Consider the following 15,610-nt stretch of genomic DNA (forward strand, 5'->3'; position numbering starts at 1 on the left):
AATGAAGTTTTAGGCTTCCACTGAGCTAGAGTTACGTGAAAAGAAAGGACAGCAGAGGCGGAGGATGCAGTGACATCACACGGTATACAGTAAGATGTGGAAGTAATACTTGCCTGACTAACGCAGAACTCCAGTGACTGCTAGCCACTTTCATTAACACTGCCAATAAACATATCCTTGACATAGGATGGGAAGAAAGCTTTAGAAAATGTGGCCAAAGAAAAAGTGATCCTTTTTTAGCTAAGAAACTTTAGTCACAAAGAAGCCATTCTTAAGAACAAGTAAACTGAAAGATGGGGAAATGCACTGACAGTAAGCTTTGTTTCAGGCTCTTTGAAATGACTTTTCAACATTGAAATCGAAATGTTGAAAGAGCAAGTAATTGAAGTTTACAGGGTTGTCTTCAAATCTGACAGGATGGATGGCTTTAAGATTAGCTACCATAAGTTAAACAACCCTATCTGAGTAACTTCCCCTTTGACTTATGGCCAAATAATCACAGAAGAGAAATGAAGAATATAAAATTCTTCCAACAGTCCTGATCAAAATGGACAGATCTGTGGAAATAATATCATGCAAGACACTAAAAAAGATTACAGACTGCCTTGAAGAAAGAAAAAAAAAAGAAAGAAGACAATTTAAAACTATACAACTTGCAACTTTAGTTGAGATACAAACATTGTAACATTTACAACTGTTCCCTTCAATGATAACTTCTACTATGAAAAAAACAAAATTAAAAAAAAAAGGAAAGCCATTAATGCCCCACCTCTTGCAAAACTTTATTGCACTTTCCATTTTGCGCATATGGTTATAAAGATAGTTTCCATACACAAATCCTCATCCACACACATCCCTCTTACAAACTTCTAAAATCTGAAGCAACCACTAGAACTCAAGGTCATATTTGCATCTGCTGTTAAGTTTCAAAAATCCGTTTTCTGGAGTAAGTTGGAATTTGCCAGAAGTTGCACTGTTTCTGACAACATTTCCGCTACCTCTGCACAGCTGGAACTATCCAGATGCAACTGGTTTAATTAGAGGGTGAAAGCAGAGGAATGCATCTGTCGGTGGTTTGTTTGACTGCAGGACCCCACAGATCTGTGGTTGGTTTGTAGTTAAGAGCTTGCAAATTCTTTTAGGAATCTGTGTGGCAAAACAGAGCCTGCAACCAGAAAAACAAAGGAGTATCTCTGCCTTTGCTCACAACTGCCAAAACAGCTAACCACTGTGCTAAAAAAAGAAAAAAATTAAGAGAGGCAGTAATGATTTGGGCACAAAGCTCAGGAAAAAAAAAAAAAAACCAAACCAAACCAAAACAGCTGAGTGTTCTAAAAGCAGGAAGGCAACCATGTGAGCAGACAAGTAATGCGCAGGGTCTACACAGAATGCGCGCAGGGTTTTTTCCAATTCTTTTTTTGTGTCTTCTCACAGAAGCAAAAGAGTAGAAAATATTACCAACTGAAATTACATGGAAGAACATCAAATAATTCTAGGGAGAGCTTGGATAAGCTTTTTTTTTTTTTTTTTACTGGATACCTTGCAGCAGCTTTTTATACGTGAATTAGCAAGCACCTGCACTACAGAAGAAACTGTCTTCTACCAAAGCTGTATCTCTGTCAGCACTGGAGCTGGAAGTGGAAGTTTTGCTGAGGAAGAAACTGCACATACAACTTAAAATAAGCAGGTGCTTGGTAAGTAACACATCCTGGAGAATGCTCTGAGATCCAACTCCCCAGCAACAGCCACAAAATGAACTGTAAAGAAATGGTCCACTACAGACCACTCTGTTTAAAAAGCATACAACAGTACTTCATCCAATATTTTCAATATTGAGCTACAGTGTCAGTTTTAGAAAGTCTAATGACTTCAAGACACGATACGGGACTTACTAGAACCCTTAGAAAAATTATAATTTTAAGTTTAATTTTTTTTAATAATTAAGACTTATTTGATTATATCATCTTCTTATGGTCCTACATATGACCGAGTTTCCTTCATAGTTACATTTTTATAAACATTTAACAGATTGAGCTTCTTTAGCACTCCACTGTATAAGAAATTTGTAGTGAAATAAACTGGTTAAAACTGAGAAATCCTGCAGTTCATTCAATTATTGGGAATGTTTTCATGAGCAAAAAAATTCACTGAACAAGAAGTACAGAAATACATTGTTGGTCAGACATAAGAGCTGGTCATCAGATGTGCAAAAACTATTTGCACAAATGCACTATATATTTACACGGCTGTAAGGCACTTACCTGCAACAAAGATTTCAATCCACATTTTTACTCTTCTGAAGAACATCTCATTGTCAGTTCAATTACCAAAACAAAGTGGGTTTTTTTTTCAGAAATCCTGAATACCAGATATTCCATGCAATCAAACCTCAGGAGGGGCTACTATCTAAAGCCAAAGTTGGACTCAGCCCAGAAATTTTTAAGCGGTGCTTCATGGTCACATCAGATTTTCTAGAGCTTATAGGACATCAAAAGAATCATCTTTTGCCCAAAATCTAGTAAGAAAACATGTCCCATCAGTGATGTTCCATGGATTATATTCAGAAACTTCAAGCAGCTACCCAACCTTCTTGAGCAATTTTATACCTGACTCCAGCAAAAAACAACCTAAGGCTGAATGAAAACTACCTTCCCACACCTTGCTTCTATCTTGTTAACGCTACAGAGAGGATGAACAGATTTTTGGCCCATCATCTGCTACCTCAAAGTAAATTCCTTTCCAGGCTGTGCTCAGCCACTCGAATACTTACTCTGCATGTCTAATTAAACCATATGTTTTTCAGTTGATTAACCAGTTGATATGGAAGTTAAATGTCTAAATTTCAACCCTGTCTTGGCAAATGACCACAAGTAGAAGCTTCAGCAAGTGAGTTTACTTGTTTTTACCACATCCACCTATGTAAAGTAACTGAAGAACCAAGTCTGGTAAATACAAAAAGTCTTAAACAATGTCATTTTCAATTGATTTGCTGACAGGAGATGCTACAGATACTCCTCCGACTTGTAATTGGAATTTTCTTCAAAATCTGTTTAAAATTTAAGCTACCTAGACACAAGCATAGTTAGCCCTGCTACAGTCAGTCAGTTTAATACTGTAACTGTTAGCTAAGACTAAGGTTTCCTTGCAGCCATGAAAAATAAATGCAGGCTAAACACTTCATATCCAGTCTCTCGTAAGTGAAGTAAAATTATTATTCACACAAAACTAGGGTTAGTAGCTGCTTTTTAGTTTTCTTCTTTCAGGCTGATGCACAATGACTATAGTGAGACTTAAAGAATAACTTATGTCCACTGAGAGGTCCTGTGCTGCTTTTTGCCTTTTTTTTTTTTTTTTTTTTTTTTTTAAAACCCTCATGTTTTGGCAATGAGAAGTTGATTGACATATTGTGATTTCCCAAATCAAATTTCTGATCAGGTTCACTCTAGTAAAAATAAAGAAATATTTTACCTGTCGTTATATAAAAAAAAATGTTATTTTCATTTCAAACCTATAAATAGAAAAAAAATATTTTCCCTGAAAAGCTGAAGAGACTCTTATCACTACTGCAGATGATGCACAGATATGGCAGTTCACACATAATCTGTAATTATACAACTTTTAAATTTTTGTTAGGACAGTCCTTACTTTTTTATAACTGCAACTGCAGAGAGCAACAAAAACTGAGTTTGCAAATTGTTTTTTCAAGATCATTGGGAAAAACCATCATCCAAGATGAACTGCACCCAGAATAAGGCATATTCAGCATTAGAAGTATCCATTTTGCGTGGACAGTCAGAAAGGGCCAGGGAGGAGATATATTTTGCAATTCTCCAATAAAAAGCATTTTAACACTATGTGACTTGAAATACTGTACCTCAAAGAGGTATGTAAACATAAATTTCAAATTACATTTGAGAAATCTCTCATCTATTAAACATTTTCCATTGTGATCAGATGTGCTACATACACTTCAATACCTTACTAAAAGTACCATCTGGTCAATTCCATAGGGACATCGTTGGGATATCTACAGTAATACCTGGTTTTACAGGCAATCTTTTCAGGAATGTGCAGGATTTTCTTTTAGCTTTTTCCAGTCATGGAAAATAGTCATGAAAAATATTTCACATCACTTTGGAACTTCATTTAATTAATATACTCACACTACATATTAATATTCTATGTTCTAAAATACAGTTCCCTCTTTAAAACTGTGGCACCTGCTTAAAAACCTTTCATTCCCTCTTTCCCCAAACCAGCTGCACTTCAGGAGGAGGAGGATATCACAATACTCAATAAAGGCTATAACCTATCTATTAATTAATGTGCTATGAACTCCAACATAGTATCATGTAACTTCATTTAACTGCTTGTCTAATTGATTTGATGCTTTTTATTGCTACTTCTGCAGCCACTAAGGCTACTAACATTTAAACCTCTTTAAGACCCTTGAGAATTTGACATGCTTCAGTCTGAGTTCTTTGATGCACTATTCATTTAATGTTCAACTAAATAAATCACTTAGCTTGTTGTTTAAGGGTTATTAAATATTTTACACAGCTATCAAATTTGCCAAAATTTCCATATATGAGTGCCTCTCAGTATTTAAACAGTGCTAGCAGTTTCTGAAAAAATTAAGGATACTGCAACTTTAAAAAAAAAAAATACACAGATTTGAATTTGTTACACACCTTTGGAGCCCATTATCTGAGCAATCTCACGCTGAAACATTAATCCCAATCAAATAATAACGTACACCGTATATAGGATAAAAAGAATATTACACAGGGGGAGGCTCATATTCAGATGCTATCTATTCACTGTATCTTTTTGTCTACACAAGGTTAGCACAACATTCCTCCCTTGCAAATGATCTGGTAGATAGGCTGAAGGCAGTCAATATTTTGCCACAAAGCTTTTAAAACGAACTGTGGTAGCTTCCTTCCATAAATACATCAATTTATATCACAAAATGCTTATCTGCAATGAAATCATTCAACAAAAGGTCTGATACACAGGAGGGAGAACAGGCATTGTTTTAAACAATCAGTAACATTCATGTTAATCATCTCCCCGTGTGTAATAGTCTCAGAAGAATAAGAATGGAAATCCAGCCCTGGGGTTTCTTACCTTAAATCTAAGCAACCACTTAATGCATAAATGGAGCAAATAAAAGAGGCAAGGAAAAAAAAGCATTGAAAGGTTAGTTGGAACTTCAGGATATGAAGAGAAAGGAAAAAGAAAGAAAAAAGTTAAGCATTCAGCATTAACAAAATAATGTATCAGTAGATCATAGAAAGAGTGGTTAAAGCAGAATGTGTCATGAACAAAAGATTTTCAAGCTGAAACTCTTAATACATTGACCATAAAGCCTTTAGATTAACACCTTAAAATTAACGCTCAAATGCTTGTACACTGTTTACTCAAGTTCATACAATGCTAACAAAAAGTGAACTTCTTTCAGAATGGATCATGAGATCTAGATGGATTAACTTCAGAGATGAATTTATTTGAGCTCCCAAAGAATAGCCCTATCAATACCCTGAGCTCATTTAAATTGTTACATAGCGTATTTACAACTAGCTGAAACAGAAGCCTCTAGAATATTAAGCTAATATATGTTCTTTCCTAGACAATGCTGTTAGTTAACTCTTAACCTGATGCCATGAGATATCTCTTGAACAAAGATCAAGAGCAAATCATTATGCCTTATAAGAGATACAGCACTCTATGTGGATACTGCACCACATATCAATATTTTCTAAACTTTATATTAAGACGTTAACCAACAGCAAAATCTTATTTTAGAGATTAAGTGCTAGCTTTATGACATTAAGTCCTACAACTTATGGGCACAATACCATGTATCTTCTTTCCTCATAATAATTTTTTAAAAAATACTCATCCTTCCATTTGAGTATCGTTTGATCTGTTTTCAGTTCAGCTAATCTAAATGTATCATTACATTTCTTACACTTTTTGTAACACCAAACATTAAATATACAGAATCTCAACAGTGGAGCATCCAGAGTGATTGCTCTGTTTCATCCATTTAGATCATAAATAGACCCCGATGTATTAAAAAAGAAACGTAATCTGATTTACTAGAAAATCTCCTGTCTTTGAGTTTACTGTTCCATGGATCTATTAACCAAAACGGTCTCTGCTTCACACAGCTACACTGGAAAACCAGGTCCCCCTGTCCTGGCCAGACAGGGTGGCCAGTTACATTAGAGGATCCGTGAGCTGAGAGCTTTTCCTCAGCAGCACTGCCTAATAATTACAGTGCCTTAACACACACCACTTTGAATGGATCAAACTTTTTTTTTTTTTTCATTCTCTTGACGAAAGAAGTCTTTGGAGGGAAGAACAGATTGGAAGACTTTGTAACTCAGGAAACATTTGAAAAAATTGAAAGCAAGTCTCTAATACAAAAGGTTCTTCAGATTTTTGCAGCATTGTAGCCTCAGGGAGGGAAGATGAGGAGGGACTGCTGGAAATACATAGTGGCACTTAAATTCTCTCTCACCGATTAAGAAACCATATTGTAGAGCACCTGTTCCTGAAGATGGTATCCACTGATGCTTTGAATTTCTGAATGGAAGGAATAGGTCCTCAAGTGCCTATACTACTTCCCTCAATATGGCATACTGGATTTCTTGGCCAAGGATGCTCCCTTTTTCTACTGTATAATTCTCTGTCCAGTCTGCCATCTTTGTCAGGGGTTGCAATGAATGCTTGCTGCATTAGCTCTTTGATTGTCCTGACAATGCACAATTCTGGTCCAAGTACTAGAGGGGAAGCCCTATAGCAGAAAAAGCAGAAAGAGGACAAAGAATGCAGACTGCAGCACACGATGCTAACTGGAACTTTAATGCTATTTATCCAATTACTCCTTCTGAATACTCATTTGAAGGGAAAAATGACACAGCTCAAGCAATAGAGAGCTATAGATAGGCAAATTTAAAGCTCCTACCCTTTTTCTTTTTTTGCTCTTTGCTCTCCAGCCAGAGATCTAGTAAACTAATCTGCAGTTACTCAAGCAGAACAAAAACAACAGGTTCATAAGCACAACTGGCCACTTTCTCCCCATTAGCAAGAGAGTGGTTCTTTCTTCTGTGCTGAACACAGGTTTAACCGGATTGGAACAGCTCTATGGATCTTAATGTTAAGGATAGCACGATGTCAAGTTCTCTGCTTATAGTTTCACAAGTACGCAATACTTTTTTATTTTCTACATAAATATAGTACATTGTAAATATCATTTTTAAGATGTTTCAAGCATATCACAAGCATAACAAATGGATGCAAATATGCATTTGAGTCATCATCCATTTGATGAACTATGTTCTTTCAGAAGAACGTAATTCATTGCATCAGAGTGAGCATGATTCTGCTACACTGAGGTAAGTGGGATACCAATTATAATGGTTTAGAGCCAGCGCTTTCAGTGCAGAGCAATTAAAATCTATTCTTTAATGAGTTCTAAAATAATCTCATTAAAACAAAAGTGATCATTAAAATATTAGCAACAGTAATCCTACAGGTTAATATGCTCCATCCATATCCAGAAGGAGTTCTGCTGACCTGCATAAATTCAAAATTTGTAAGAATTGGCAGTAGATTTTAACACAAGACTGATAATAATTCCCTGGTCAAAACTGTAGCTATTAATGCTGGGCTTTTCCAAATCAAGCTTAAAGAGTCACTTGTCTTTTTTACATCTGTTTAGGGTTACAGAGTGAGGTTGACTCTTTTGGTAGGAAATGGGGAAAAAAGGCTTTCTGTTAACGAACAGAATGTTGAGACAACCTTGAGTAAAATCGCTTGGGAAAGATTTAAATAGCACTGTTCAGAATTTGAATTTTTAAGAGTTTGGTTAAACAACCTATTGTCATTTAAATGACTATCCAGACAGTTCCAACTGAACAACATAGACAACCTAATGCAGTTAGGTGTCAAGCAAAAGAAATTCTGGTGTACTTTGACTGGAAGAAGCATCTTACCTTACTGCTACTTAGCAGGTTTACAGATTTGTTAGTTTGTCATGTAAAAATGACACCGCTTTGTGTTATTTACCTTTTTTCTCCTGGAACTTTAACACTGTCAGTGTTCTCATTTCCGTATCTGTTTTCCTGGCAGCACAAGTTAACAATGAGCTCACACCTGCTGAGACTGTGTTTACATTCAGGATGTCCTTTTAAAAAATGCATGTCTAATCTCACACACGATATTACTGCTGTTGTGTACACTGATCTAACACTTGCATACAACAGCCACCAGTTGTGTCTCAGTCTGATCTCTGCCCTGAAATTCCTCCTTTTTTTCTAGTCTTAAAAGGGAGAACCAGCTGGCTTCAAACTTGGCAGCAATATTCCCATTCTGAAACCCCATATGGCACAAAAGTTGTAGAGAGCTCACTTTAACAAAGCACATCACAGGAGATGGGTATAACTGACTGACAGAAAGAAGAAAAGGGAGCACATAATACTTCTTATGCAAACCCTTTCTTTGGGCGAGTTTCAAAGTAAACCAGTGGCAATTACAGCTGGATCATACTTTGTGGTGCTAATTCAGGCAGAAAAGTGACAGTCATTAGCCTTTCAGTCCCCAGGTATATCCCTGGCAACTGATCCAAACAATAACAGCAGCATCACACAAGGAGGTATTCAGCAGCATTTTAAAAGGTGAGACCCATAGTCCCGAATATGCTCAGAAATAAGATTCGGTGGGATTGCAAGGTTTAGAAACACTGGGGCAAAGGAACAGGAAGGGGCAACTGCAAAGTGGACAGGACTCCTCTGTTTAGAGACACACTGGCTAGGCAAGGAGAAACTGGTATATTACCATGAAAAGCATCAGGTTATTTTGAAAATACACAAAGACAACGTATTTGCAGTTTGGCTGTTTTAACAATATCACCTACCTTCACTCCATGTCCAATATCATCTAGAATTGTATAATCAATAGGTTTCCTGATGTAGCGAACTGGTCGCTCCAAGTTAGCTGGTGCAATGATTTTGTGAGTTCTTGAGGTGTTTTTGTTTGTAGTCAAGATACCAATTTCTCTTCTAGCAACTTTCTCTTTGTGAATGTCCACCGTCTACAAAAGACGCAGTGTATTTACTAACAGTGGTATGCATTTGAATACAGAGTCAGTATAAAAAAAAAAATAAAATCAGTTCCAACGTTTCTAAGATCTCTGTACACTGTGCTAAACATATCACTACATATACCTGATTACATGATCTTTGTTCAATTTACTGTTAAACTTGCCACCTCTAAACCCACACTAATAGCCACAGGTTCTTTGGGTTTTCTGGTACCCTCATTCTTTACAGTTCAGCCAAATTCCTTCTCCTTTCCATTCTTAGTAGTTCCCATTAATTTACTGACACTGCTTTATACAATTCTTTCAGTCATCCTTTTTAAATTTACAATTTTTCTCTAAGCTTGTCTTTGAAATAGTCTCCAACTAGATGAAGTGCAAGGATACCTTCCCAAACGTTAATTTTTATGACCTCAAAAACAAACCATAAGCAGGTTTTCTTACACTGCAGAACAGTTTGCTGAACTAGGACTGGTAGTCATATGATAGAATAAAATTTAACTCAGACAAATCGACAAGGTATTTCAGTCATTACAAATCACTCATCACAAAGCAATGATTAGATTGTAGAAGGTGCTCAGTACTAATTTATCCACAATGAAGCCAGCGGTTAAGCCTAGTACCTTCACTTAGAATGCCTAAGGCCAACACCGAAAATCCTTTCCTCCACGTATTACAATGAGTACCACAGGAGAATCTCTAGCGTAAGACAAAGGCCTGCTGAAAATTCATTGCCTAAAAACACATATTTGAATCTTGTTAGGCAACAAGACTAGGAAAAAGTTACCAAAAAGTCTATCTATCCCTTCCAGGAAAATAAAATCTCTTAAATCATGGAGTCGCTTGCATCATTTAAAACAAAAATAACTCCTTGCTCACAAAACAGCTTGCCTTATATGGAAATTTGCCAGAGTTGTGAACAAACATTTTTAGCTCCAGGGTTAAAAAAAGAGTAAGAAAACAGCCAGAATCACTACCATTAGGATTTCTAAACATTCATAGGATTTCTTGTTACCACTTCAGTGATTATGAATGGTACCAGAAAGACTTCTCACAGTTAGGAGACAGGCTCTGTAGTAACTAAGGAACAGGTACAAATGAGAATCATCTTCATAACGTATTTTAATTTTATTTTTCTGTGGGCAGGGATTGCGGCAGTGGGGTTGGTTACACTGTTTTACCCTTTTGTTTGTGTTACTGATAGGAAAACAAGCAAAATGGACCCTGTATTACCTTGTGTAATCATCACAACCTTTAAAACTATAAAAAATAAATAAAAAACCCAACAACCAACCACTTCCAAGAAGTTGTTTCTTTACATTCTTTCCAGAGAAGAATTTCCACAAATAACAGGGGCATTATATGGAAACTTCAATTATTACCTATCAAGATTACCCAGTACTTCCCAGCAGCATATTTTCAAAATCTTGCAACTTTGCTAAAATTAAGCACTGAAGACAGCTTTGTCATGTACATTTCTGCCACCTCTAGTACCACCTGCCTAGAACTGTAAGGTTTCTACTAAAGCTGAAGAGCTAGTTCTTAAAACAAAGCCACAGAAAAATAGATTATTGAAGGTCAAAATATGTCGGCAACCCTCTCTTTGGAAAGCTCAAGTTCATTGAGCATGATTTGAAATTTAATAGGGGTAGTTAAACTATCTGGGACACATCTTACATCACCCTCACAAAAACCCACCAAGATTTGGCCAATATATAAACTCTGCAGAAATCCATGGTTCATAGAAGCTTAACAGAAACACAGATATTTCCACGACTACTTAACAGCCAAACCAGTCTCCAACCAATTTTGCCAAAGTCCTTCTCGAAGCTCCCTGTGATGACCAGGTCTATATACCACCCTCCAATACAATAGTGCAGATCAGATCTTCACAGCTCTTATGATATTATTGATTGTACAAGCACCAGTGCAAACAGAACACATAAACATGTTCCAGGCCAGAGTACCAAAAGTGTACCATTCTGCATCAGGGTACGATTCAATATTTTATCTTCCATTGCAGGTTTTTACCCCTTATCCGTGCCAGACCTTTGCTTTTGCAGCATAGTGGAAGGAGAAGTTTTGGAACAAGTAGCAGTCATGCCAAAGAGATCATCTACAGAATCCTCACCTCATCTATTGAGGGGTTAAGCAAACGGTATGTTATTGCAACAACTTGGAGGACAGTCTCGTGTTTAATACCACTGAAGAATTCAATCTCAACGATTATATCAGACTTCATCTGTGATCTAGACACGTCACTAGAGAAGTGCAAAAACATTACATTGACTTGTATGTTCTTTGTCTCACAGGCCTCTGATACCATTTGCTAGAATGTTAAACAACCTCAGTTGCAATAGCAGCTGCACCTCAAATGCCATATGATGTTTCAAATGTACTGAAACATCAAAATCTTACGGGTCTGAATCTGGGCACTCAAAACTAGTTTATGCCTTGGACACTACACTCTCAGAGCCTTAATTTTGATCTACAAATCAGAAAGTAAAGTAATTAGTGCAGTGTTGGCAAGACGATTTCTCCCTTTCTCTCCATTTCAAGTGCTTGACCTCTGCAACTTTAAAGATGTTCTTTTAGTATGTGCTTACGCAATTATCTATAAATACGAGTACAGATATTTAATACATAGGTTATCGTAGCGATGGTATCTTGGCACTGTGGAAACTTGTTTCCATGAATGAAAAGTGTGGTTCTTTAATTAGTCATAGGAGTTGTGAGTACAACCCGTTTCCTTAAGGATCCTTAAGGTGATCAGTGAGGCATAACTACAGTAACAAACAATGAAATGTATAAAACCTAATTAAAACCTGAAGCTCATCTAATGGGAATTCTCTTGCATGACAATTCAGAACGTCTCCTTTACCTTGAATAGCTATGGAGTGACTTGAGTATAAAAATGGCATGTAATTCTGGTACATACTCCTAAAATTGTATTGAAAAGCATTTTGCTGGCAGGTTTATAAAAAATTTCATTTTCTTGCTTAGTAGACTACTGGAGTCATAAGACCTTAAGACACCTATAAAACAGCAGAAAGCAACATTGAGGTATTTGATTAGTACAGAAAGGAACAAAGATTAACCTGCTACTGAAGAAAATTAAAACATTTATCCTCAACACACAGGTAATTATTGCCTCCAGTACTAGCATCAATCCCTTAAGGGAGACAGGAGAATGCTAGCAGAATGCTTATTCAGCAGTTTAGAAACATTCATTGAGAAATTCTTGGGGTTAGAGCTAGACTAACAAAACACCTGGCTTGGAAAGTCTGTCAGGGAAAGCAGATGGGATACACTGTGCCCTTCTATAACTTAAAACACTGTTTTCTAACAAGAAATTTCAGACTCTTGACAGCATTATGACACACTTTTTCCCCCATAGCTCCATTACCTTTGGCAAAAGCTTTTAAATGACAGTTGGTTAGAGGTTAGGCTCATTACTATCATCTTTTCGTATGCTTTCCAAGATGCCTGCAATTAAGACAAGTGATAGCTTAAGGGGGGGGGGGGAAGTATAAACCACTGCATTTTTTTCTATTAGGAATTTGCTGGCCATTTTGAAACATCACGTTTCCATATTGAATACACTAAAAACAGTCTCAAGATCTGTAAATATTAAAATAGACAAAACATTAAACCATTTCTAGGACTCTAAAGTTAACACTATTTACCACTTCACTTAAAAGTCACTGAACTCAGAGTTTTGAGAAATATTCTGTTCTACCTGTAAGTGAAATTTCTTGTGCTGGTTTTGGCTCGGATAGAGTTAATTTCCTTCATAGTAGCTAGTATGGGGTTATGTTTTGGATTTGTGCTGGAAACAGTGTTGATAACACAGGGATGTTTTAGTCACTGCTGAGCAGCGCTTATACAGAGTCAAGGCCTTTTCTGCTTCTCGCACCACCCCACCAGCGAGGAGGCTGGGGGTGCACAAGAAGCTGGAAGGGGACCCAGCTGGGACAGCTGACCCCAGCTGACCAAAGGGATATTCCATACCATATGATGTCATTCTTAGCAATATAAAGCCAGGGGGAGGTTGGCGGGGGGGCTGCTGCTCGGGGACTGGCTGGGCATCGGTCAGTTGGTGGTGAGCAATTGTTTTCATTTGCATCACTTCTCTTCCTTGGGTTTTATTTCTCTCTCTTTGTTATTTTCCTCTTCATTACAATTTATTATCAGTATTATTATTTTATTTCGATTATTAAACTGTTTTTTATCTCAATCCACAAGTTTTCTCACTTTTACTCTTCTGATTTTCTCCCCTCAACCTGCTGGGGGGGGAGTGAGTGAGCAGCTGTGCGGTGCTTAGTTGCTGGCTGGGGTTAAACCATGACAGCACTTTGAAAGTCTAAACTGTAATGAAATTTCATAAATAAAAGTCTCCATAAGCCTTGATTTCTTCCTCTTCTTAAAACATTCTAATTTAAACCTATCATCAGTCTATTAGTCTGGGCTTTTAAAATTTAGTTTAAAAAAATCTTAGAAGAAAGTGTTGCTTAACTATAGTGTTGCTGGGCTTTTATTTTAATTTAATTTGATAGCATTTAAACAAACCAATTGCAAATTACCTTGAAAACTAGGTTATTACTTTAAAATGAGTAACTGTCTAATTTTGACATGTTATGTGACATTAACTGCCTCAACTCAACTTGTATGTAATTTATACACAAAGAAAGGGGTCATAATGATACAAAAATGCTGAAAAGCTACTTGCTCCATAAACAGGTAATATATACTGTGGAAAATTAGATTTTCATTACCATTTTTGAAAGCATTTGGCTATTCTTGTAAATTGCAAGAATAAGACAACTGAAAATGGCTACAAGCCTTTACTGGCTTATCAATGGAAGGTCCCAGTGAACCTGCAGAGACCAACCAGCTCACACATGTTGCTACAGTTCAGCTAAGCAACACATGCTGACTATAGAGAAGTTCAAGTCTGCAGTCTATTCAATATCTGTTCTCACGGCCGATATCATGGGAGTCAGATTCCGTAAGAAGAGGATGAAGCAGATCATGCAGTGCCATTGGAGATAACTCATCACTATCACTCATCATTGTGATAACATGCTTGTTATATAATTAGCATCAGAGAAGAGTTTTAAAGATGACTTTGCTAACTAGGAGTATTCTATAACTAAACCTGAAAAAAAAATTTCTCATCATACAAATATTAAAACCTGAAAATCTGCCAGATTAATTTAAAGAACTTGGACGTTAGCAACATTTCACAGTGTCTGCTAACTTGAAAACTTTAACACAATTTTTTTAACATGTATAAATATTTATACAGATGATCTGTGTTTAGGATTTAAATTTTCAGCCAAATATGAAACGCTGCATATCATCTCGTTCTGGACAAGAAGGCAAATAAGAATAGATTCATCAGCTTTCAGACCAAATCAAAGTAATCCTAAATTTTAAACCAATAGGATTTAATCACTTGCATAAAAATAGTTTCAATAGTAACAATTTCCTTATTCAGGACCTATATATAATCTGAAAAAACACAAATGGTTATCAGCTTCCTTTTCAGCTCTTTGATTAAGTTGGCATTTAGAAGGAAACATAGAAAGTTATATAAATTGGCATTCTATCAATGAACAGAGAACTAGAATATTTAATCTTCTAGAGTTAATCACGTCTCTTCCAGTTGGAGCTACACTTGAACAAAACAAGCACTTTTGAAAAAGTTTTCTTACTAAGAACCACATGATTTTCTTCCCTTCTTTGGAGAATATGTGGAATTCCAAATCAGAATTAAAAGCAGGATTATACATCCAGATATCATAATTTGCATTAGTGTTTTCTAAACTTAAATATCCATACCTACTGACCAAAGCATTAATGCAATAATGCACTGCAAGCAGATGGTAATTACCGCCCTGTTTTCTATTCTACGTTACCGACACTATTTCAAGTCAGACTGACTGAAATCATAATTTGGCAATGAGGTATTATATCATGAGGCTTTTTAAGTGGTACTAGTAAACAGTCAACTAAACTTTACATCCAACATAAAAAAGACCAAGGAAGTCTTCTGCAGGTTAGGCTTGTTCCAGGAGAAGTATAATCAAATTTCCTGAAAAGAAATTATTTATTACACAGAAACTGTGAGAAAATAAATTTATTTTTAAGAGAAAAACAACCACTGAAATTTAGACAGATAATATAACCATCTACAACACTGGCATCATGGGATGAAGCCATTTCCGAACATACTGAATTCAACTTAATAAAGTTCATTGGATCAACACACTTCGTGTATGTAATATCCGAAAGTCGAGTACTGTCTCCTCCTCTGATATCATTTCTTCCATGAAGATTTGGGGAGCATCCTACATATGGGCGATGCAGACTCCAAAAAAAAAACAAAACCAAAAAAACCCCAACCAACCAACCAACAAACCCCCCCCCCAAAACCAACAAAAACCCCCTCAATTTTACAGCTATATTTAAAAAAAACCCAACTTTTATTTGGTTGTT

The 15,610-nt window shown here is 36.4% G+C and overlaps 1 protein-coding gene across 5 annotated transcripts in view; it reads right to left on the minus strand.

The window, feature by feature from the left end:
* ABI2 (abl interactor 2) overlaps nucleotides 1-15,610 on the minus strand; it is a 68,238-nt gene that overhangs the window by 23,461 nt on the left and 29,167 nt on the right. For all 5 annotated transcript variants that reach the window (XM_082313081.1, XM_082313079.1, XM_082313080.1 and 2 more), the window contains exon 3: nucleotides 8,927-9,103. In XM_082313081.1, the coding sequence (XP_082169207.1) occupies nucleotides 8,927-9,103 (177 nt within the window). The remainder of the gene's footprint in view (nucleotides 1-8,926; nucleotides 9,104-15,610) is intronic.

This window comes from Platalea leucorodia (genome assembly GCF_965183815.1).
Source record: "Platalea leucorodia genome assembly, chromosome: 5".
Classification (NCBI taxonomy): domain Eukaryota; kingdom Metazoa; phylum Chordata; class Aves; order Pelecaniformes; family Threskiornithidae; genus Platalea; species Platalea leucorodia.